This window comes from Tamandua tetradactyla, chromosome 5 (assembly GCF_023851605.1).
Source record: "Tamandua tetradactyla isolate mTamTet1 chromosome 5, mTamTet1.pri, whole genome shotgun sequence".
In the NCBI taxonomy this organism is placed as follows: Eukaryota; Metazoa; Chordata; class Mammalia; order Pilosa; family Myrmecophagidae; genus Tamandua; species Tamandua tetradactyla.
In genome coordinates, this window is record NC_135331.1 from 116,160,235 (window position 1) to 116,184,778 (window position 24,544).

At 36.8% G+C, this 24,544-nt stretch overlaps 1 protein-coding gene and 1 pseudogene across 6 annotated transcripts in view; both read left to right on the forward strand.

The window, feature by feature from the left end:
* The window catches only part of ZNF451 (zinc finger protein 451), a 142,552-nt gene that overhangs the window by 107,996 nt on the left and 10,012 nt on the right, over window positions 1-24,544 (forward strand). For 3 of the 6 annotated variants that reach the window (XM_077162153.1, XM_077162158.1, XM_077162154.1), the window contains one exon: window positions 5,265-5,509. The exons of 1 other annotated variant lie outside the window; for it this stretch is intronic. In XM_077162153.1, coding sequence (XP_077018268.1) covers window positions 5,265-5,392 — 128 coding nt within the window. In that variant the 3' untranslated portion in view covers window positions 5,393-5,509. Of the gene's footprint in view, window positions 1-5,264; window positions 5,510-22,746; window positions 22,787-24,544 lie in introns of those variants that run through there. 2 more of the 6 variants (XM_077162156.1, XM_077162157.1) reach the window with 1 other exon arrangement.
* On the forward strand, window positions 6,454-22,730 carry LOC143684812 (RNA/RNP complex-1-interacting phosphatase pseudogene; annotated as a pseudogene).

Genomic DNA, 24,544 nt, shown 5'->3' on the forward strand with positions numbered 1-24,544 from the left:
TCATCCCGGGATTTCTATCCCACTTGTGCCAGGGAGATTTACACCCCTGGGAGTCATGTCCAATGTAGGAGGGAGAACAGTGAGTACACCTTCCAAGTTGACTGAGAGAGAGGCCACATCTGAGCAACAAAAAGGTTCTCAAGGGGTGACTCTTAGGCTTAATTTTAAGTAGGCTTAGCTTATCCTTTGCAGGAATAGGTTTCACAGGAGGGAACCACAAAATCGAGGGCTTGGCCTATTGATTTGGCTGTCCCCACTGCTTGTGAGAATATCAGAAATTCTTAAAATGGGAAGCTGAATATTTCCTCCTTTCTCTGCAGTCCCCCAAGAGGACTTTCCAAATATTTTGTATTCACTGCCCAGATTATAGGGCATCACACTAACCTGGACAAACCAACAAAATCTCACACCCTGTTCAAGATTCCATATACTTGACGGTGTTCATCTAAACTAACCATACAAGTTAAATTAGGAAATGCACTACCCAAAATATAGATTTTGTACCCAATCAACATATCTCTCTTTAGTTTCACAGGGAAGTTGAAGTTTTAAAATATGGATGATATCGTCCTTTACCCTGTATTCTGATATACCTCAGATCAGCTTCATTCATGTTTCTACTCAAGGTCTGATTGCTTTTTCAACTTTTTAAACAGTTCCTGTATGGGGCACTGCTGAATTTCATAGCTTCAGAGCTCTAACTCTGAGTGTCAGGTGTCAGATAAATATTATATACAAAGAGCTCAGTATCTCAGAATTTAGAATTAACAGTTACACCTCCTGAATATATGTGACTGCTGTAACAGCTTACAGTCTAGGCCCCAACCTGATAAACCTTGGTCTTGACTTTAGTTCATTGAGTTTTTATATTGTTAGTCCAGATAATTGAGGCATGATAACTGTCTTTTTGTTCTTGACATTTCATTCAACATACAGTCCTTAAGGTTCATTCACCTAGTTGCATGTCCTACAACTTCATTCTTTCTTAGGGCTGCTCATTAGTCCATTGTATGTATATACCATAGTTCCCCCTTCCATTCCTTTGTCCTTGTACCGTTAGGTCATCTGCATTCATTGTGGATCTGGAGCATTGCCACCATAAACACCAGTGTGCGAATGTCTATTCCTGTTCCTCCAGGAATAAACTGAGTGAAGGGGTTTAGAATCATGGCACAACAACCCTAGCCTCTTGTGGAACTACCACACTGCCCTCCAAGGGGCTGTACATCTCAGTTTCCCTACAGACAATGAATGGGTATATCTCTTCTTCTGCATTTTCTCTCTGTTCATTTTTAAACAGTTTTATTCACACATTATGCAGTCCACCCTAAGTGTATAGTTATGTCTTCACCACTTTACTCTATCTGAAGATGTTTCTTTTTCTTCCATGAAAAATCTGTATGCCTTTCGGATGCCCCCTGCCTGTTGACATTTAGTTTTGGTATAATGCCTTTGCTATATTCAGTGAAATCATGTTACAGTGTTACTGTTGACTATAGACCCTAGCTTGCATTGATTGTACTTTCCCATATACCATCTATTTTCAACACATTGACATTCAGTTGTTCTCATGCAAAAACCTTTTTTAATTTATACATTTAATCACCATCATTGTCCACTCGAGGCATTCCTAAATTATACTACCTCAGTCTTTATCCTTCCCTTCTGGTTTTATACATGCTCCCAGCCGTTCTCCATCATACTCAGATTCAGCTTCATTCAATGTACTTGTATTATTGTACTACAATCAGGTAGTATTGAACTATTTGTTTTTGAACTTTTACAGTCAGTCCTGTTACACAGTTTGTATTACTTTAGCACCAATCGCCTACTCTCTACCCTATTTTTCTTTCTTTATAAACTGTATTCTTAAGTTCAGTTCTCCAAGTACACTCATTAGTATTGGTTCATATTAGTAATACCATACAGTATTTCTCCTTTTATTTCTGGCTAATTTCACTCAGCATAATGTCCTCAAGATCCATCCACGTTGTTACATATTTCATAAGTTTATTCTGTCTTACAGCTGCTTAATATTCCATCGTATATATATACCACAACTTGTTCAGTCACTAATTCATTGATAGGCATTTGGGCTGTTTCCATCTCTTTGGGATTGTAAATAATGCTGCTATAAACATTGGTGTGCAAATGTCCATTTGTGTTCTTGCTCACATGTCCTCTGAATAGATACCGAGTAATGGTATTGCTGGATCATATGGCAGTTCTATACTTAGCTTCCTGAGGAACCACCAAACTGCCTTCCAGAGAGATTGTACCATTTTACATTCCCACCAACAGTGGATAATTGTGTCTCTTTCTCCACATCCTTTCCAGCACTTAGTCATTTATGTTTTCTTTCGTAATGGTCATTCTAGTGGGTGTGAGATGATGTCTCATTGTGATTTCGATTTGCATTTCTCTAATAGCCAGTGAAGTTGAGCATCTTTTCTTGTGCCTTTTAGGCATTTGTTTTTCCTCTTGTGAGAAATTTTTGTTCATGTATTTTGCCTATTTTTTGAATTGGGTTGTTGTTGTTTTTCTGTTGTTGAGTTGAAGAATCTCTTTATATATTCTGGATACTAAACCTTTATCTGATATGTTGTTTCCAAATATTGTCTCCCATTATATAGACTGCCTTTTTACTTTCTTGACAAAGTTCTTTGATGCCCAAAAGTGTTTAATTTTGAGGAGTTAACATTTGTCTTTCTTCAGTGCTCGTGCTTGGGTCTAAGTTCTGTGAAATTGCCTCGTATTACAAGTTTTATAAGATATTTCCCTACATTTTCTTCTTAAAGTTTTATGGTCTTAGTTCTAATGTTTAGGTCTTTGATCCATTTTGAGTTAATTTTTGTATAAGGTGTGAGATATGGATCGTCTTTCATTCTTTTGCATATGGATATCCAGTTCTCTAAGCACTGTTTATTGAAGAGGCTACTCTGTCCCAGGTGAGTTGGCTTAACTGCCTTATCATAGATCAGTTATCCATAGATGAGGGTCTGTAGCTGAACATTCAATTCAATTCCATTGGTCAGTGTATCTATCTTTATGCCAGTACCATGTTCTTTTGTCCACTGTAGCTTTGTAATATGCCTTAAAGTCAGGTAGTGTGAGATCTCCCACTTCATTTTTCTTTCTGAAGATATTTTACGCTATTCGGGGCACCCTGCTCTTCCAGATAAATTTGGTTATTGATTTTTCTATTTCTGTAAAGTAAGTTTTGGGGATTTTAATTGATATTGCATTGAATCTATAAATCAATTTAGGTAGAATTGACATCTTAACTGTATTTAGTCTTCCAGTCCATGAACATAGTATGTATGCCCTTCCATTTATTTACCTGTTCTGTGATTTCTTTTAGCAATTTCTTGTAGTTTTCTTATTATAGGTCTTTTGTATCCTTAGTTAAATTTATTTCTAAATATTTTATTCTTTTGATTGCAATTGTAAATGAAGTCTTTTTCTTGATTTTCCTCCTCAGATTGCTCATTACTAATGTATAGAAACACTAATGATTTTGGGCGGTTGATCTTGTACCCTGCCACTTTGCTGTACTCATTTATTAGCTCTAGTAGTTTGCTGTAGATTTTTCAAGGTTTTTGACATATAGTATTATATCATCTGCAAACAGTGAGAGTTTTCCTTCTTCCTTTCCAATTTCGATGCATTTTATTTCTTTTTCTTGTCTAACTGCTCTGACCAGAGCTTCCAGTACAATGTTGAATAACAGTGGTAACGGTGGGCATCCTTGTCTTGTTCCTGATCTTAGAGGAAAAGCTTTCAGTCTTTCCCCATTAAGAATGATGTTAGCTGTTGGTTTTTCATATAGTCCCTTTATCATGTTATGGAAGTTGCCTTCTATTCCTATCCTTTGAAGTGTTTTCTCAAGAAAGGTTGTTGAATTTTGTCAAATGCCTTTTCTGCATCAATCAAGATGATCATGCAGTTTTTCTGCTTTGATTTGTTGATATAATATATTAATTGAATTTCTTATTCTTATGTTAAACCATTCTTGTATACCTGGAATAAATCCCACTTGATCATGGTTATGATTCTTTTAATGTGTTGCTGGATTCATTTTTATAAGAATTTTATTGAGGAATTTTGCATCTATATTCATTAGAGAGATTGGTTTGTAATTTTCTTTTCTTGTAGTATCTTTGTCTTGCCTTGGTATTAGGGTGATGTTAGCATCATGAAATGAGTTAGGTAGTTTTCCCTCTTCAATTTCTTTTGAAGAAAAAATTTTTTTCTTCAAAAAATTGAAGATACTAATTTGAAGGACTGATACTAATTCTTGAATGCTTGGTAGAATTCACATAGTGAAGCCATCTGTTTGGACTTTTCTTTTTGAGGAGGTTCTTGATGACTAATTCAATCTCTTTGCTTGTGATTGGTTTGTTGAGATCATCTGTTTCTTCTCAAGTCAATGTTGGTTGTCCATGCCTTTCTAGAAAGTTGTCCATGTCATCTATGTTGTCTTGTTTGTTAACATATAGTCCCTTGCAGTATCCTCTCATTATGTCCTTTATTTCTGCGAGGTCAGTGGTTATGTCTCCTCTTCCATTCTGATTTAATTTATTTCATCCTCTTTTTTTTTGGTCAGTCTAGCTAAGAGTCCATCAATTTTATTGATTTTTTTCAAAGAGCAAACTTTTGGTTTTGTTGATTTTCTCAATTGTTTTCATGTTCTCAATTTCATTTATTTTTGCTCTAATCTTTAATTCTTTCCTTTTGTTCACTGTGGGGTTAGTTTGCTGTTCTTTCTCTAGTTCTTTCAAGTGAACAGTTAATTCCTCAATTTCTGCTCTTTCTTCTATTTTAATATAGGTATTTAAGAATAAATTTCCCTCTCAGGTCTACCTTTGCTGTATTCCGTAAATTTTAATGTGTTTTCATTTTCCTTGAGATGTGTACTGATTTATTTCTCTTGTAATTTCTTTCTTGAACCAGTGGTTGTTTGAGAGTGTGTTGTTTAGCTTCCATATATCTGTGTATTTTCTGTCCCTCTGCCTCTTAATGATTTCCAGCTTCATTCCATTATGATCTGAGAAAGTGTTTTGTATGATTTCATTCTTTTTAAATTTATTAAGACTTGCTTTATGACCCAGCATATGGTCTGTCCTTAAGACTGATCCATGAGCACTTGAGGAAAATATATATCCTGCTGTAGTGGAGTGTAATGTTCTGTAAATGTCTTGTTAAGTCCAGTTCATTTATTGTATTATTAACATTCTCTGTTTCTTTATTGATCCTTTGTCTAGATGTTCTATCCATTGATGAGAGCTTGGGATTGAAGTCTCCAACTGTTATGGTAGAGGTGTCTATTACTCCCTTCAATGTTGTCAGTGTTTGCCTCATGTACTTTGGAGCACTCTGGATTAGTGCATAAATATTTGTGTTTGTTATGTCTTCTTGTTGAATTTTTCCTAATACATTGTGTCCTTCTTTGTCTCTTCTAATTGTTTTACATTTGAAGTCTAATTTGTCTCATATTAGTATAGCTGCTCCTGCTCTTTTTTGATTGTTGTTTGCATGAAATATCTTTTCAGCCTTTCTCTTTCAACCTATTTTTGTCCTTGAGTCAAAAATGAGTCTCCTGTAGACAGCATATAGATGGGTCCTATTTTTTAATCCATTCTGCCAGTCTATGTCTTTTGATTGGGGAGTTTAATCCATTAACATGTAATGTTATTACTGTAAAGGCTTTCTTCTACCATTTTGCATTTTGGATTTTATTTGTCATATTGTGCTATTTTGAAAGGATTATGTACTCCAGAAAACCCATGTTTTAATCCTGCTCCTTCATGTGGAGGCAGCCATTTCTCTTAATCCCTATTTAGCACTGATGTTTGGAAACTTGATTACGTTATCTCCAAGGAGATATGATGTGCCCAGTTATGGGTATTAACCATTGATTAGAGGGAAATGTGACTCCACCATTCAAGATGGGTCTTGATTAGTTGACTAGAATTCTTTAAAAGAGGAAATATTTTGGAAAAAGCTTCAGAGCCATGAGAGCCCACACAGCCAGAGACCTTTGGAGACGAAGAAGGAAAACGCCCCTGGGAGAGCTTCATGAAACAAGAAACATGGAGTGAAATCTGGCATATATCATCATTTTCACCATGTGCCTTTCCAGTTGAGAGAAACCCTGAACGTCATCAGTCTTTTGGAGTGAAGGTAGCTTTCCCTGGATGCCTTAGATTGGAGATTTCTGTAGCTTTGCTTTAATATTGGACATTTTTATGGCCTTAGAACTGTAAACTAGCAACTTAATAAATACCCCTTTTTAAAAGCTGTTGTGTTTCTGGTGTTTTACATTCTGGCAACTTGCAAACTAGAACACATACCGAATTTTTTTTTTCTCTTTTTGCCTTTATTGCTAGTCTTCATTTCTATACTCTTCTTTAGACCTCTCTCTACTGCCTTTTCCTATCTGCCTGTAGTACTTCCTTTAGTATTTCTTACAGAGCCAGTCTGTTGGTCACAAATTCTCTCGGTGATTATTTGTCTGAAAATATTTTAATCTCCCCCGCATTTTTGAAGGACAATTTTACTGTATTTGGTATTCTTGGTTGGCAGTTTTCTCTTTTAGAATCTTAAATATATCATAACACTGCCTTATCACCTTCATGGTTTCTCCTGAGAAATCCACACATACTCTTATTGGGCTTCCCTTATATGTGATGAGTTGTTTTTCTTTGCTGCTTTCAAAATTCTCCCTTTCTCTTTGACATCTGACAATCTGATCAGTAAGTGTCTTGGAGTATGTCTATTTAGATTGTTCTGTTTGGGGTACACTGTACTTCTCAATGTTTAATTTTATGGCTTTTATAAGAGATGGGAATTTTTCCATGATTATTTCTTCCATTAGACTTTTTCTTCCTTTTCCCTTCTTTCCATTCTGGGACATCTACAGGCGTATATACATGTGCTTCATCTTGTCATTCAATTCCCTGAGTCCCTACTCATATTTTTCCGTTCTTTCCCCATATTTTCTTTTGCGTGTTGATTTCAGGTGTCCAGTTCTCTAGTTCACTAATCCTTTCTTCTGCTTCTCCAAATCATTGTTGGTTTCCATTTTTTTTTTTTCATCTTTCCTATTGTTCCTTTCATTCCCATAAGTTCCATGATTTGGTTTTTCAGACTTTCAGTTTCTTCTTTTTGTTCACCCCATGTCTTCTTTATATCCTCCCTCCATTTATTGATTTGATTTTTGATGAGATTTTCTATGTCTGTTCAAACATCCTGAATTAGTTTCAGCTCCTGTATCTCGTTTGAATTGTTGGTTTCTTCTTTCGCTTGGGCTGTATCTTCAATTTTCCTAATATGAATTATGTTTTGCTGGCTTCTAGACATTTGATTTTCCTTAATTAGTTTATTCTGAAGGTTGTTTTCCCCCTTTTACCTTGGATTTTCTTGTTGGATGGCTTTGTTCTCTATCTGTTCTTTGATATTCAATTCAACTTATGCTAGACCTCTAGCATAGGTTCTGTTTAACTGATCAGAATTTTACTATTCTTGTTGTTCTGTTTCCTGCCCTGCCTATATGGTGCCTCTTTTTTTTTTTGAGACTGGTATCCTCAAACATTATAGGCCCCAGTCATATGTTCCCAGACCGGGCTAACATCTTTTCAGGGGTAAGGAGTTCCCAGCATCAGTTTTCCCTGAGGTAAGACCCAGCAGGTTTACGGACTTTCCTCTGAAGGCTCTGGACTCTGTGCTTTTCCTACCCTTCCTGTATGTGTGGCTTATCTGCCTGCAGCTTCCCACCAAGGTTAAGTGATGTGGGGCTTTTAATTTCAGCAGACTCTTCCTGCTGGGTGCGTGTTTGAGACAGCAGTGAGGGTGTAGGTTGGCATTAATAGCTTCAGTTCTCCAGTCCCTGGGACCTGAATTCCTTGAAGGAGGGATTCCACTTGAGCTAGGCCCCTACTTTCTGTTTAGGAAGGTACAGCCTTTATGGAATTAACTCCTTTTACCTGAGTAATTACTTTGCCTCTCAGACAGTGTTAATTCTGCCCTTGCTCCCAGTTCTTTTTAAGGAGGCTTCCAGTTCTATTTAAGGAGTTGTTGAGTAGAAAAAAGAACTTCACAGAGTGGGACTTGTGTTCCTCAGATTTGTCAATCAAGAGCTTTAGTTCATGGCTCTGTGTATCTCCAGGCTCTGTGTGCCCCCTTTTCTTTCTTGGGTTCCAGCCCTTTTCCTATATTTTGTGCTGCCCAACCCCAAAAGCCTCTGTTTAGTTTTGTTTCCCTCATTCCCACTCCCTCACTGTGAGGCAAAAACTCCTAGTACCTTTAGTGTGTATTTGAGGTTTACCTGTGCTGAAGGCCTATTTTTAGTAGTTAGAATTAGTTAATCGATTCTGTAGTTGGAGCTTGGTTGACCTAAACCCTTACTGCTAGTAAAATCTGTTTCCTTTCTTCTCAGGAATCCAGCCGGCCGTTTCCATGGGGGAGGGATGCTGGCCTCCACGGCTTGAAAGACTTAAAGTCCTGTGTGGGGTCTCAGACAGTCCACCTGGTCCTGACTGATGTACTCAGTGTGTCCAGTCACTGATGTAGCCCCAGCAATTGTTCTGTACAGTTCCTGGCTATTTACTAACTGTTCTGAAGGAGGAAATAAATGCCACAACTCACTAAGCCATCATCTTGCCCCACCTCTTGTCAGTATTGACATTTCAATGTTATTTAGTCTTCTAGTCCATGAACATGGAATATCCTTCCATTTATTTAGGTCTTTTCAATTTTTTTCAGTTGTGTTTTATAATTTTCTGTGTCCTTTACATCCTTGGTTAGATTTATTCCTAGATATCTGATTCTCTTAGTTACTGTTGTGAATGGAAGTTTTTTTTTTTTTTTTTTCAATTTCTCTTTCTGGTTGTCCATTGCTTGTGTATAAAAATGGTGCTAATTTTTGAGTGGTGATCTTGCACCCCTCTGCTTTGCTGAATTCATTAATTACCTCTAGGAGCTTTGTTGTACATTTTTCAGAGTTTTTTGTATATATGTTCATATCATCTGTGAATAGAGAAAGTTTTACTATTTCCTTTCCAGTCTGGTTGACTTTTATTTCTTTTTCTTGCCTAATTTCTCTGGCAAGACCTTTCAGTACAGTTTTGAATATCAGTGGTGCCAGTGGGCATCCTTGTCATGTTCCTTATCTCAGACAGAAAGAATTTGGTCTCTTACCATTAATTACAATATTAGCTGTGGGCTTTACACTTATGCCTTTTTTTCATGTTAAGGAAGTTTCCTGCTATTCCTAGTATTGTAAGTATTTTGTCAAGACAAAGTACTGTATTTTGTCAAATGCCTTTTCTACATCAATTTGTGATGATAATGTGTTTTTCTTTCCTTCTTTCTTTCAATGGGGTGTATTACATTAATTGATTTTATTATATTGAACCAACGTTGGATACCCAGGATAAATCCCACCTGATCATGGTGTATAATTATTTTAATGTGCTGTTGTATTGAATTTGCTAGTATTTTGTTGAGGATTTTTGCATCTATATTTATAAGAGAAATTGGCCTGAATTTTTTTTTTCTTTTGTGGTGTCTTTATCTGCCTTTGGTATTAGGGTGTTGCTGGCTTTTAGAATGAGTTGTGGAGTGTTCTCTTCTTATCTTCAGTTTTTTGGGAGAGTTTGAGCAGGATTGGTATTATTTCTTCTAGGAATGATTGTTAGAATTCACCTATGAAGCCCTCTGGGCCTGGGCTTTCTTTCTTCGGAGGTTTTTAATGACTGATTCAATTTCTTTATTTGTAATTGATCTGATAAAGTCGTCTTTTCTTATATTGTCAGTGTAGGTTATTTGTGTTTTTCTAGGGATTTGACCATTTCAACTAAATTGCTTAATTTGTTGGCATACAATTGTTCATAGTATCCTCTTATGATCCTTTTTATTTCTGTGGGGTCAATAGTAATGGTCCTCCTCTCATTTTTTATTTTATTTTTGGCCTCTTCTCTTTTTTTTCTTTGTCAGTCTGTCCTAAGAGTTGGTCAATTTTATTATTTTCTCAAAGAATCAGTTTTTGGGCCCATACAGTTCTGGTAGGGAAGCTGGCTACCTTAGTACTATTAGCATTGGTAGGACTGCATCTTGGGGCCCGCATGAGTCACTGGCATCATCCCTGCTGTGGCCATGGCCAAGGATGCATCCCTTCTGCAGGCTTCTCACCCAAAGGGTAAAGGAAACCACATTCCTGAAAGGTAGAAAAACTATCTCCGAGTTGGACAGTTGATCCCTGAGACTTGTTTCATTGCTTTCAAAGTTCCTTTGAAAAAGTGGTTTGAAGGGAACCTTGCTCCAGAAGAATGTTTTCCTCCATTGGATCTTTTTAACAAAATCCAACAACATAATGAAGAACTTGGACTGATTATTGATTTAACATATATACAGTGCTATTATAAACCAGAGAATTTACCAGAAACTATTCCTTGCTTAAAGGTTTTTACAGTTGGGCATAAGGTGCCTGATGATGACACTATTTTAAAATTCAAATGTACTTTTAATGGATTTTTGATAGAAAATAATGATAATGAAAACTTATTGAGGTTCACTGTACCCATGGTTTAAATAGAATTGGCTAGAATTGGCTATTTTGTCTGCACATATTTGATTGAAGCAGAAAGCATGAGGCCAGATGACACAACTGAATTATTCAGCAGGTGCCAAGGCCATTGCCTAGAAAGACAGAACTACATTGAAGACCTTCAGAATGGTCCTGTCAGAAAGTCTGGGGGTTCTGGTATATCCAGGTCAAGTTGTTTTGAAGAATCACCACAAATCCTGGAACCAGTCAATAAGTGTGTTAACCAAGGACCTTGGTATAATCTGTATTGGACCCAAGGTTACCCAATACCATCTGGCATTTCCATTCCAACATCTGAGATTTTTAACAGTTAGTCAGAAAAATTTCAGAGAATCAGAACTTTTACCAGAGAGATCTTATCACACATCTTGGTCCTTCTGGGGAGGACTATCCACAGAGGAGATATTCTCAGAATGTAAAGCCAAGTGTCAGTCAGGCAGCCCATAATAAAAAGTAGCAGTTTCCTTACAATTACTGCAGCAGTTGGGGATGGACCCCAGTGATGAATCCTATTCTAGAAATTCATCAGGACACCAGAGCTGGGACCAAAGACAGATGGAATGACTTTTAAGTCCATCAACTCAAATGAGATTTATTATCTATTTTATTGCTCCCTTATGCATTCAAGCTTAAGGAACAATTATACTGATATTTACCTCTTTACTGATAAGTTTGCAGTGTGTGCAGCAGTAAATCTGTTACTCAAATCTTGAATTTCTTTTTAAAGAAAGATGATATTTTAGAACTTTTAGGTGATTCAAATTTCTATTAAAATCTCCCTAGGAGGCAGTCTGTTTAAAACCTAGTCACACAACAAACAAAAAAAATAAAATAAAACCTAATCACTGTTATAATTAATTGTGATATTTATGTGATCAGATATCTCTTTGGCAGTTCATTGTTAGAGATTTTATTAACTTCCTTTCACTGTCAAATATGGCATCTAATACGGAACAGATGAACTTTTCAGGGATTGACTGTCAAATAGACAAGAGGCTGATAAATGAGAATGCTGATTTTTTAAAATTATACTATGTAATCTGCCTGACAAGATAATTGTCATCAACTGAATAGAACTATTCAGACCACTTGAAACCTTTATAGATTATAAAGATTACTTGATACACAGAGTAGAATATAATTAAAGCCTGGATATCTGGGAAGACTTACATGGCTCTTTGTGTCATTGCTCCTCTACTGAACATGACCTGCAGGGATCTTTTCCTCAGTTACCTCTCACAAAAGAATGATGTCTTTACCTTGACTTTTTCTTTTAGCTGGCATACCTCTGGAACACATAGATGGATTAGTTAGGAGGATATTATTTTTTAGTTGCAAAGGAAGCCAGAAACCTTTACTTGCATGAGGAAGTGTCTGACCATCACGACACATTAAGCCTCAGTAAGTAAATGAACAACTTGGTGTCATTTTTCAAAGTCTCTGATTTTGAGGACTTGTGTCATAGAATGTCGGATACTACATATGATAGTTAAATTCTCCAGTCTCTTTTATATTTGAAGAAAGACATAGAACCTGATCTTAAAGAAATACTGTGGCTCACCTGTTTCTCCTTGTCTGTATCTAATTGGCTCAGTCAAGCTGCTACACTTAATCTAAGTGATCGCTCATAAAACTTTTGCCCCCCACATTTAACAGAACTATAAAAACTCTTATTGTGAAATTGTTCCCCAGGATACATCATGAAGGCTTACTTGAAAAGACACAACTGGTGAGGTCACCAGTTAGACAGGTATGGGGAGTCTAAGTAGTCTAAAACATTTTAAGATTTCTTTGACCAACAGTTTGTAAGGAGGACGTCAACCAGCAAAAATGTACTGCCACCTTCAAAAAGCCTTTCTTGACCCTATGGCCCCATCAGACCTCTTTCCCTTTTCAGCTGTCAACATGACTTATTAAAAACTAGTCCCCAAATGGCTAAAAAGCACTTGAAGAGCTGTTCATCTTCACTGGCTACAAGGAGATGCAAATTAAGATGACAATGAGATATCACCTTACACCTATGAGAATGGCTGCTATTAAACAAGCAGGAAACTACAAATGTTGGAGAGGATGTGGAGAAATTGGAACACTTATTCACTGCTGGTGGGAATGTGTAATGTGCAGCTACTGTGGAAAACAGTTTAGTGATTCCTCAGAAAACTAAATATTGAGTTACCCTGTGACTTGGCAGCAACAATACTCGGTATATGCCCAGAAGAGCTGAGGGCAGTGACACAGACATTTGCACATGGATGTTCATAGCAGCGCTATTCACAGTTGCCAAGAGATGGAAACAGTCCAGGTGCCCATCAATAGATGAGTGGATAAACAAAATGTGGTATATATGTATGATGGAATATTATGCATCAGTAAGATGAGATGATATCCTGAAACATGACAATGTGGATGAACCTTGAGGACATAATGCTGAGTGAAATAAGTCAGACACAAAAGGACAGATACTATATGATTTTGTTATTATGACTTTGTTAAAGATAATCTCAGAGGTTACACTAGAGTATAGCAGACCTGGAGAGATTGAATCTAAATGCAAGGGAATGGCTAGAAGTGATGAAAATTAATTAGCAGATTTATAGAACATTACCATATTGAAGGTAAATATGACTGAAAGGGGATTTATAATGCCATGTATCCCTAAATATATGATTATAATTAAGTTCTCACATGAACTGTTTCAGTGGTTCAGTAATGGACAAGAAGCCAATGGTAGAAGAATATGGGGGAAAACTAAAAACGCATGCTATGGCCAATAGTTAACAGGCAGTTAGATAGTTCTTATGGTCATAGTTTGCTAAACCCCATCAACTTTACTCCTGTTGTCTCTTAAGAGGACCTGGGGTTCAAATGGAGACTCTGCAAAGGTTTCATGCTCTAGATTTGCCTTCCTGGAACATATAAATCCCAGGGGATTCCTAGGTCAGATAAATCCTTAAACTTAGAGGAACCAGCCTCTCCAGAATTATCAATTGATTGCAACCCCCTTTCCTTCAGTGTGGACACCCCTTCTCAGCATGAAAGAGTCAGAACAGGCATTCCCTAAGGATCCCTGTGGAGTGGGAGAGGGATTAATGGAGATGGAGGAGGTATAACAGAGAAAATAGGATTTAACAAATGAGTATGACTACTGAATCTCTATATTAATATTCCTTCTAACCTCCAGTGTTTTGGAGCAGCTAGAAGGAAAAATCTGAGATGATGGAATGGAAGCCCATGACAAACTCTGGAATCTGTTCTGTAGGTGCTTGTTGAAGTATGGTTTGAAAATTACTGCTTTCTTCTTTCTTTGCTTTGCTATATATGTTATATTTTACAGTAAAAAAACTTTAAAAAAAACAGTTTTTGAATTGTGATTCTGCTTGTTCTTTGTTCTCAATTTCATTTACTTCTGCTCTAATTTTATTATTTCTTTCCTTCTGCTTGCTTTGGGATTAGTTTGTTCTTTTTCTAAATCCTTCAGGTTAGGTCTTTGATTTTAGCTTTTTCTTGTTTTTTAATGTGAACTTTTAGGATTAGAAATTCTCTCTCAGCACTGCCTTCACTGCATTGAGTTTTGATATATTATGTTCTCATTTTCATTCATTTCAAGATATCTTCTGATTTCTCTTGCAGTTTCTTCTTGACTCGTTGGTTGTTTGAGAGAGTGTTGTTTAACCTTCAAATATTTGTGAATTTTCCAGTTCCTTGCCCATTATAGATTTCCATCTTGATTACATTATGATCAGATAAAGTGCTTTGTATAATTTTTGTCTTTTCAAATTTATTGAGTTCTGTTTTGTGATCCAGCATGTGGTCTATCCTGAATAATGATCGGTGTGTATTTGAGAAGAATGTGTATCCTGCTGTTTGGGGTTACAATGTTCTATATGTGTCTATTAGGTCTAGTTCACTTATCATACTGTTCAAAATTTGTTTCCTTATTGATCCTCTGTCTCGATGTTCTGTTTATATTGATGAGAATGGTGTATTGAAATCTCTAACTATTATTGTAGGTGTATCTCTCCCTCATGCATAAATATTTATGGTTGTTATTCTTCTTGGTGTATTGCCTCTTTAATAATATATGAACCACTTCTTTATCTCTGTTAACAATTTTGCATTTAAAGCCTGTTTTGTCTGATACTAGTATAGCTACCCCAGCTCTTTTCAGGTTACATTTTGTGTGGAATATCTTTTTCTACACTTTCACTTTTTAAGCTTTTTATGTCCTTGGCTCTAAGGTGAGCATATAGATGGATCATATTTTTTATCCATTCTCTCAATTTGTGTCTTTTTATTGGGGAGTTTAATACATTACCATTCAATATTATTACCAAAGAGACAGTACCTACTTCAACATTTTATCCTTTGTTTTATGTCATATATTGTTCTTTTTTTTTCACCCTTTTAGTTACTCTTATAGATAATCTTCATTTCTGTACTTTCCTGTTTTTTCCTTTCAGCCTGTAGAATTCCTTTCAGTATTTCTTGTAGGGCAGGTCTCTTGTTGATGAACTCTTTCAGTTTCTGTTTATCTGTGAATATTCATAACTGTCATTCTGAAGGATAGTTTCACTGAATATAGAATTCTTGTCTGATAGTTTTTCTCTTTCAGTATCTTAAATATGTTATACCATGGCCTTCTCACTTCAGTGGTATATCAGGTTGCCGAATGCTGCTGAATGCAATATACCAGAAATGGAATGGCTTTTAAAAGGGGATTTTTAAAGTTACAGGTTTACAGTTCTAGGTCCATAACAATGTCCAAAGCAAGGTATCCAGGGAAAGATACCTTGACTCAAGAAAGGCCAATGGGTCCAGAACACCTCTGTCAACTGGAAAGGTACGTGCCTGGCATCTGTTGGGATCTTTGCGTTCTGGTTTCAAACAACTTCCCTGGGGACATTATCTTTCTGCATCTCCAAATGTCTGGGTCTCGTGTTGGCTCTGTAAATTCTGAGGTTTCTCAAAATGTTTCCCCTTTTAAAGATTCCAGTAAACTAATCAAGACCCACCTTAAATGGGCAGAGTCACCTCTCCATCTAATCAAAAGGTCATATCCACAGTTGAGTGGGTCAGTCTCTATAGAAACCATCTAATCAAAAGTTTCCACCCTAAACAATAGGTCTGGCCCCTCATAATTGGATCAGGTTTTAAACATAGCTTTTCTGGTGTACATAGTAGTTTTCAAACCAGCACAAGTGGTTTCTGACAAGAAATCTGCTCTTAGTCTTATTCAGCATCCTTTACATATGATGACTCACTTTTCTCTTGCTGCTTTCAGAATTCTCTCTTTGTCTTTGGCATCTGATATTCTGATTGGTATGTGTCTTGGAGTAGATCTATTAAAGTTTATTCTGTTTTGGAATATGTTGTGCATTTATGTCTTTTATAAGAGCTGGGAATTTTCAGCCATTATTTCCTCAGATATTTTTTCTGTCACTTTTTTCCTTTCTCTGCTCCTTCTGGGACACTCATACTGTGTCTGTTTGTGCTCTTCTTACTGTCATTCAATTCCCTGAGATTCTGCTTAATTTTTTCCAAAAATTGGTTTCACTATCTGTTCATTTGTCTGTTAAGATTTTGTATATCCTACCCTCTAGTTCTCTGATTTATTCTTTTGCCTGTTCAAATCTGCTGTTTTATGCTTCTGGTGTATTTTTAATCTCTTCTCTTGTACCTTTAATTCCCATAAGCTTTGTAAGTTTTTTTGCATGCTTTTAAATTCTTCTTTATGCTCACCCTGTGTCTTCTACATAGCCTTTTATCTTTTTTGCCATATTTTCTTTATCTCTTTTGAATTTATTTAGGAAAGTAATTTGGCATCATTTATTAGTTGTTTTAAATCATTTGTCTAAGTTTTGATCTGTTCCTTCACGCCCTATCTTCCTGTTTCTTATTATGGCTTGTTATTTTTTGGTGGTCTCTAGGCATCTTATTTTCTTAATGAGTTTGTTCTGGGGGTCTGTTTCTTTCTTTTGCCTAGCGTTTTCTTGTTGATTGACTTTGTGCTAAACTCCTCTTTGATACTTAGTTTAACTTATTTTAGACCTTTGGAATAGCTCTTTTTCATCTGATTCTTTCCCAGGATATGCAGTACAGTTTTTGAGATTGCCATATTTGTGTAATTTTTTCACCCCCAGGAAAAAGCTTACTTTCCCCTTATCCTTCTTTGGAAATGTTAATCCGTTTAGTTTACTTTTATTTGCCTCTAAATACTTATAATACTTCTTTTCTTATCTCTGGCTGCTTTTATCTGGAGGCCTAATTCTGGCTGGAGGGTGCTGCCAGAGCAGACTTGTCCAGATCAGTTTTTCCCAGTCAAAACAGGCCCAGAGACACATGAAGGTGGGTATTTCAGTTCCAAAGCACCCTGGGGAGGAGACCCAGAAAGATACCAGTCTTCTCTTCGACAGTGCCCTGAATCTTTGCCTTCCTCGCCTGTCCAACAGGTGGCATTTTCCAGCCAACTGTTGCCTATAGTCCTAGAGGTTGTACTTTCCCTTTAATTGTCAACCACCTCTGTCCTTGTCAAGGATGTGATTCATATAGAGACTGCCAGCTGCTTTTGGCTGGGGTAGGTTGAAACTATTGCTTAGATCCCAGACTCTGCAATCTGATTCATTTAATTAAAAGCCAGAGTCTTCCCTGGGCCATGCCCCCCGCTCCCAACCCCTCATTCTTGAGGAAGAGCTGGCCACCATCAGCAGACCATTCCTTGCAGCCCTAAACTGGCACTTTATCTCTCAGTCAGACCTGTTTCTACCCCTGCTGTGGATGGGGTTGAACTGGCAATGGCTGGCTCCTTTCTCTCCTGAACTTTAACTGTCCTTGTAGCTGGAACTGAGCAATCTGAATTTGCTAATCAAAAGCTGCAGTTAGTACCTGGCTGAGCCCTTCACTCTTGTTCTTGGGAAAAAGGACTTCTGTTTCCAGAAGTCTAGGAGTGGCTCCTGAGGTGGCCTACCATACTAGTAGGGGGTGAGCACCAACTCTGCAGCATGAGGAGATCTACCCACAGATCTTCACTGCAATTTATCAGTCTTTTCCTTTGCTCTTTCCTGGATGGTGTATGGTGCTCTTCTGGTCTCTAGAGCCCCCAGTTGTTTCAGATGGTTTCTTGTTGTTTTCTAGCTGCCCTGGAGGATGAACTAAATCCTTGAGATCCCTTTTCTGCCACCTTGGTTTCTTCATCCTCAGAGATTTTCTTGAGCTTCAGCCCTCCTATCAGGAAGGTCTGTATACCCAAGGGGAATGTAGTTTGCAGGGTTTCTTAGCCTCTGTCTTATCCTGGGCTTTTGCTTGTAAGTTGTTTTAGAGTCCCTTTTTACAGGAATTTGATTGTCCCTTCTGTTTCCCAAGAGAAAATAGCTCTCCCAGGTATTTGACACTGGTAGGTCATTGTCTAAGACTGTCCGTCTCTATATTTTTCTTATATTCCTTTCATTGTTTCATGTTACTTATGCCTGGAGTGCAAATTCTGGGGAGAGTGTCACCTGGGAGAGGACTTTCCCAAGTCAGTCTTTGTCAGCCAAAACAGGGCCAGGGAACCTAGAAGGGGTATAGTCCTGCTCCAGAGTGTGTGGGAAGGGGATCAGAAAGGGCTCCAAAAGCTTCTCTGATGGTTCCCTGAAGCTGAGCTTTCCAGGCCTACCCAGCAAATGCAGCCCATCTACTATGTGTACCCTGCAGCCCTGAAGAAGTGCTCAGAGCTCCTCTTCCTTGCCTCTGTCTGAGGAAGGTTGTGAAAATGACTACCACTACCTTTGTCCAGGGCGGGTTGAAACAAAAGCTACCCTTAAAGCCTGGAACCAAGTGATACCAATTTGCTAATTAAAAGCCCTGGTCAGCATTCACCCATGCCCCCCACCCCTCAGCCACCTCCTCTTAGAGAGGAGTATTTTTATGTCCCTTTTTGTCACTAATAGCTAGCCAGGAATTGGACCCCTCAGCTACCTGCTGCAAGAGTAGGGGATGGATACTGGTAGCTGTCATGTCAAGAGGGCAATTTACAGTTCTTTACCATAATTTATTTGTTTCTTCTGCTCTTCTCTGGATGCTGTACAGTACTCTTCTGGCCTCTGGAGTTTCAAAATAGTTGTTTTAGGCTCTCTGCCTAAAACTTATTTTGGTGGGAGGTATGAGTCCTGGAGCTGTCTACTCTGCCATCTTTCCCAGAAGCTTAAGAGAAATTTTTTGTATCACTTGGCATCAAGTTATTTTCTGGCAGTACCAATATTTGCTTGTGCTATGTAACTATTTTTTGATTTGTTTTTTCCGTAATAGACTGTGTTTTTTAATAACCATGGGGAAAATGAGATACTTGTTTTAGAAAATACTTTTAGTGTCTTTAGAACTATTAAGTTACCATCCTTGATGTAAAAAGATGACAGTAGGGGTCTTAACTTACTTTCCAACATAGTATTTTTTAGAAATTTTAGGGTGGGAATGTGGAGGCTGGAATGTTGGAAAGGAGATGTCAGCTAAACCACACACAAATGGAATGGCCCAACTGATTTGATTTCTGTACATTTGCTTATTCTCTCATATGATGCAGTTAGTTTGGTTAAGAGTTTGTGCTATTAGAAGTTTAGGGAATTTGAGTCTGGCAGTGGACATATATTAGTTGAAGCAGAAAACTAATCTTTTTCTCTCAGCCAGAATTCATTGGTTAACAAAGTTGTCAGGAAATCTACAGCTTAATTGGTAGTAAGCTTTTTGACGGACCAACTTATTTTACCAGCATGGTCTTTTCAAGGTCTAGCTTAATGCTTAGCAGCTGCATAATGATAAGTTAAATAACGAAATAACTTTTGTGAGTTTGAAAAAAAAACTGTCAGCTAAGTTGTTTTTCAAGGCCGCTGTAAGATACTGTTGACCATCTAAGGAGTTCAGACATTACAACCTTTGTTTGCTACCCCATAACTAGTCCAAGGAAATTTCCAGACAAAATTATAACTTTTTAATAACTATACTTTGGAAGCCTTCACAGTCTCATGGCCTCCAACTAACCAGGAAATCTGAAATGTGTGTAGCTGGATAGGTGCCAGAATTTCTAGCATGTTGTTATATATATATAAAACACATTTTATGGTTTGGAGATTTGGAGTTTGTATACCCTTGTGATTCTGTAGTTTGAAAAAAGAATTACTGGTAAAGGATTCAAGAAAAGATATTTAAATTTTTAACTAGTCTTCTGAGATGGAGACATAATGCAGTACATTTTCTTTTGTTTCCTAATGCCATATGTAAAATAAGTATGAGAATCACATAAAGATTCATGAAGCTAGCTAAGGAATGTGGTCTCCTCTGCACTTCACTATAATACTCTGCCTTTTCCTCCTCCTTTTCACCCATCCAGAGCTATCTCTTAGATTGAAACATAGAGAATTGCCATTTTTATAGGCAATTTTATATGGTCACTCCTTTCCTAGATTTCCATTAATTAGACAGAGCTAACCACTCCCTCCTCTAGACTTCCACTGTACTATAATGTTTTAGTTTCCTACCTAAACAAATTTCATACAACAGTATGGCTTACACAATGGGAATTTGTTGGCTCATGGTTTCAGAGCCTAGGTTTGTTTCCTCCCAGGGTTGGTATCTTCTGGGTCGCCAGCAATCTTTGGGTTCCTTGGCTTTTTTGTCCCAAGGCAGTGCATCTGGCAGCATCTTCTTGTTTCTCTTTGGAGTTCCACTGACTTCTAGCTTCCTGCTTTGGTGGCTTCCCTCTTTCATGTCCAATTACTTTTGCTTATAAAAGCTTCAACTATATTGGACTATGGCCCACCCTCATTTGGTTTGGGCATGCCTTAAGTAGTAATATCTTCAAATGTCCTATTTACAAATGGATTCACACCTACAGTACCAGGGCTTTGGACCTGAGTGTGCCTTTTGTGAGATACATGATTCAATCCCCAACACATACCAAGTTGATTTAAAATATTTCTCCCTAAATCTCTCATCCCCACTAGACTGAACTTCTTGAGGAGCAGGATCATGCTTTATTTATCTTTATCCATTCAGCAGCACTGGCAGATTACTTGGCAGTAAATCATTGCTTGTTGAATGATTGAATTCATAACAGACTTATGACATGTTAAACCCACCAGGACCCATCTCTTTGGGTAAGGAAAATTAAGTCAGGGGCCTTTAGGCTGGGAGAATATTGGGTGATTTTGTTGACCCCACACCAGGAAAGCAAGATAATGATCCAATCCAGACCTGACAGTGACATTCTAAAAGGGGTTTAAATAGAAAGAGGGTTAAACAACCTTTCAAACTTCTTTTTACTCTTTTCCTTTCCAATACAACACTATAAATGCTTGACAAAAGTGGCAAAAGGCAGGATAAATTTGTTTGTGGCTTTTTGCCTTGATAGTGGGCTGGTTCCACCCCCTACACATACACCCTGATGACTTGTCTCATTTTTTATTGTCTATAGACCAGTATCAGACACTTTGACCACCCAGGCCAATCATAAAAACCCTGTCTAATTATTTTATATACCAGATTGGCAAAATTGAGGCCACATAATGTGGTGGCTAAAAGTGTAGACTTTGAAGCTGAAACTCGGCTCTGCCTGTTACAAGCTATCTAATATTGGGCAATTCACTTAACTTCACTATGCTTCAGTTTCAATTTTAAAAAAAAGGGAATACTAATACTGCCTACCTTATTAGAAAAGCCTGGAACATAGTAAGCAGAATATGTATTGGTAGCTGTTACTTTATTGTGATTGTGATATTATGATTGTGGTTATTTACCTTTACCTGGATCTGAGGTCTGCCTGGGAGGTATGCTTGTGTAACAGAGGTATTCTGACTCAAATCATTGGAAAAGAGACAAGTAAAGCATTGTGTGAATGGTTGCCCATGTAAAACTATCTTTCTGTAAATGCCAGTCATTTATAGAAGATGCAGCAATTTGCCATACCCTTATATACCCTTCCATTAATAACAGTCATCTGTATCACTGTTAAATAACATAAAATAGTAAAGCTATATTGTAGCCAGTTTAAAAAAACAAAGAAAGAAAAAGAGACCAATTGTGTTAATTTTTAAGTTTAGCTAATGTCCATAAATTTAGTTTCTTAACAGTCCTCTAATACTTTCAAATCTCTTAAATCTTAACAATTTGTAAGAGTGGGGATTTTTTCTTCATTCTGCAGTAAAAACTGAGACTTTGAAACATTAAGTAATTTGGCCTTATATTCACAGCTTGAAAGTGATTAAGGTACATTTTGTATATAGGTATTACTAGCTCCTATTACTGGGTTCTTTCTTATTCTAAGGCCACTCCCTTTAAAGAATGAAGTAAAATCAGAGAAAAAAAGGGTAAGTTGTATTTGCATCATGTGTCTTCTAGAATATGGCCAATAAATACCTGTGTTGAACTTTTTAATTTTAGGAAAAATGAATATATCCCTTCTTGTTATTTGCCCAATGAGTTGAAAATAATTTTGACATAGGTAAAATTAATAGGGACTTTTATTGAGGCATCTAACATATGTCAGACAGCATATTGGGAAGTTTTATGTATTTTTTTTTTAATCTCAAACTACTCTGCATGTGTTTTTCTTATTTTTAAGGGAAGAAACAGAAAGCGTCAGTTATTTGCTCAAAAGCAACAAAATTAGTAAATGTCAGAGCCAGGATTCAAACCTGTTAGACTGTAAATAGGGTGACCATATGATTTGTTGTCCTAACGTTTTTTAGAGAGTAACAGGTGTCAACTGGAACTGATCTGAGCAAACAGATATCTGGTCACTCTAAAGCATAAAGCCCATGGTAGTTCATCACACTGTGCAGCCTCTCTTCCTGTGCGTGCTCCTTATGTCCTCTCAGTTCTGATTTGGGTTTGCCTTTCTCCACACTGCCTTTCCATACACTCATAATTAGTTTATGTGACTGGCTAAAGTGTCTGTGAGGACTGTATCTCAAAACAGTTGTTCCGAATCAAGGGACTTTAGGAAATAAGGACTGCCAAGCCCGAGGACCCAGGTTCAATTCCCGGTGCCTGCCCATGTAAAAAAAAAAAAGAAATAAGGAACACCATTGATTGTCATAATTGTCTTATGTCCCTATGAACTCATTTTCTTATAATAATTGTGATTAGCTCCTTAATCGGAATGTTTCTGACAGGCTTCATGGAAGAGGAGGGGTAACTCATGAACGCTGAGAGGTAAGCCATTCTACTTTAACCCTAGGATGTTTGATTAGACCTCAAATCAAAGTATCTGGGATGAAAAGTCTTAGAATCAGAGTTCATAATAATAAATTAGTAAGTAATAAATCTCCAGCTCAATTGTGGGTATTTTTACATTTTTCATTATTTCTTCCTTGACCCAAGTTGTTAAAAGTATGATTTCTAAATTTCAGACATACTTAATTTTTGTTTTCTATTGACTACCAACTTAATTGCTTAGTAGTCAGAGAATATAGCCTGTATTCTTTGTGAGATATGTCATCTATTGTCATTGTTTTTTAACTATTCCATTTACATTTAGAAAAATACATGTTCTTTAATTTTTGGTGTACAGGGTTTATAGACAAATTATGTTTTGTTCATTGTTCAATTCTGTATCTTAAAAATTTATTGTTTACTTGATGCATTAATAATTGTGAAAGGTATGTACTTGCTTGCTTTATATATTTGGAGGTTTTTGGGTGTTATAAGTTCATACTTATTTATGTTTTATATTAATTTGAACTTTTAACTGTGTCATTATCCAGGATAATGCTTTTTCAATGTGTGTCTATTTAACCTGATGCTATTGGGGAAATACTAGCTTTTCTTTGGTTAGTATTTGCCATATTTTTTCCCTACCTTTTAATATTTAATCTTCCATATTACATTTTAGATACCTCTCTGGTAAATATTATATAGTGGGCTTTTCTCAAAAGTTAAAATGCAAGATTGATTTTATTTCTTTCTTAAATGCTTCATAGAATTCACTGGTGAAATTATCTGGGCCTGGAGTTTTCTCAGTAGAAAGGTTTTTGATAAAAAATTCATTTTCTAAAATATATACTGATGGGCAGTGCGATGGTGGCTCAATGGCTGAGTTCTTGCCTGCTATGCTGGCGACCCAGGTTTGATTCCTGGTGCCTCCCCATGCAAAAAAGATAAAATAAAATAGATACTGAGATATTGAGATTCTCAGTCTCATGTGTCACTTTTGATAAATTCGTTTTTCGAGAAATTTGTTCTTTTTCCCCAAATTGTCAAAAATAGTATCAAGCCATTCATAATATTACATTGTCATAATTTTTATTTCTGTAGAATTTGGGGTGATATGTCCTAATTTGTTCCTGGTATTATTAATACTGGTTTTCTCTCTCTTTCTCAATCAGTCTAGCTAGTAGGATTTTATCAGTTTATTTGATAGTTTCAAAGATAAAAGTTTTTTTAGCTGTGATATTTTCTCTGTTGGTTGTTTTCAATTTCATTGATATCTGCTCTTGCCCTTAGTATTTCCTTCCTTCTTTGAATTTATTTCCTCATCTTTAAGTTCTTAAGATAGGTCATAAGACTGTTAACTTAAAACTTGTCTTGTTTTCTAACATAAACATTTAAAGCTATGCATTTCCCTCTGAGACAGGCTCAACCAGCTTTTTCTTTAAAGGACCAGGAAATGAATATTTTAGGCTTTGCAGGCCCTATGGTATCTGTTATAATTACGTAACTTTGGTATTAAAGCATATAACCAGCCATAGATAATAGGTAAATGAATGAGAAGAGATATGTTCAAATAAAACTTCATATACAAAAACAGGCAGTGGACTGGATTTGGCCCTCAGGTTGTAATTTGCCAACCCTTGCTCTAAGCACTATTTTTGCTGTGTCCCACAAATCTCTCGTCTTATGGTCTTGTTATTAATCAGTTTGAAATGTTTTCTAATTTCCTTCTCATTTCCTTTATGGCTTTTGACTTTTTGG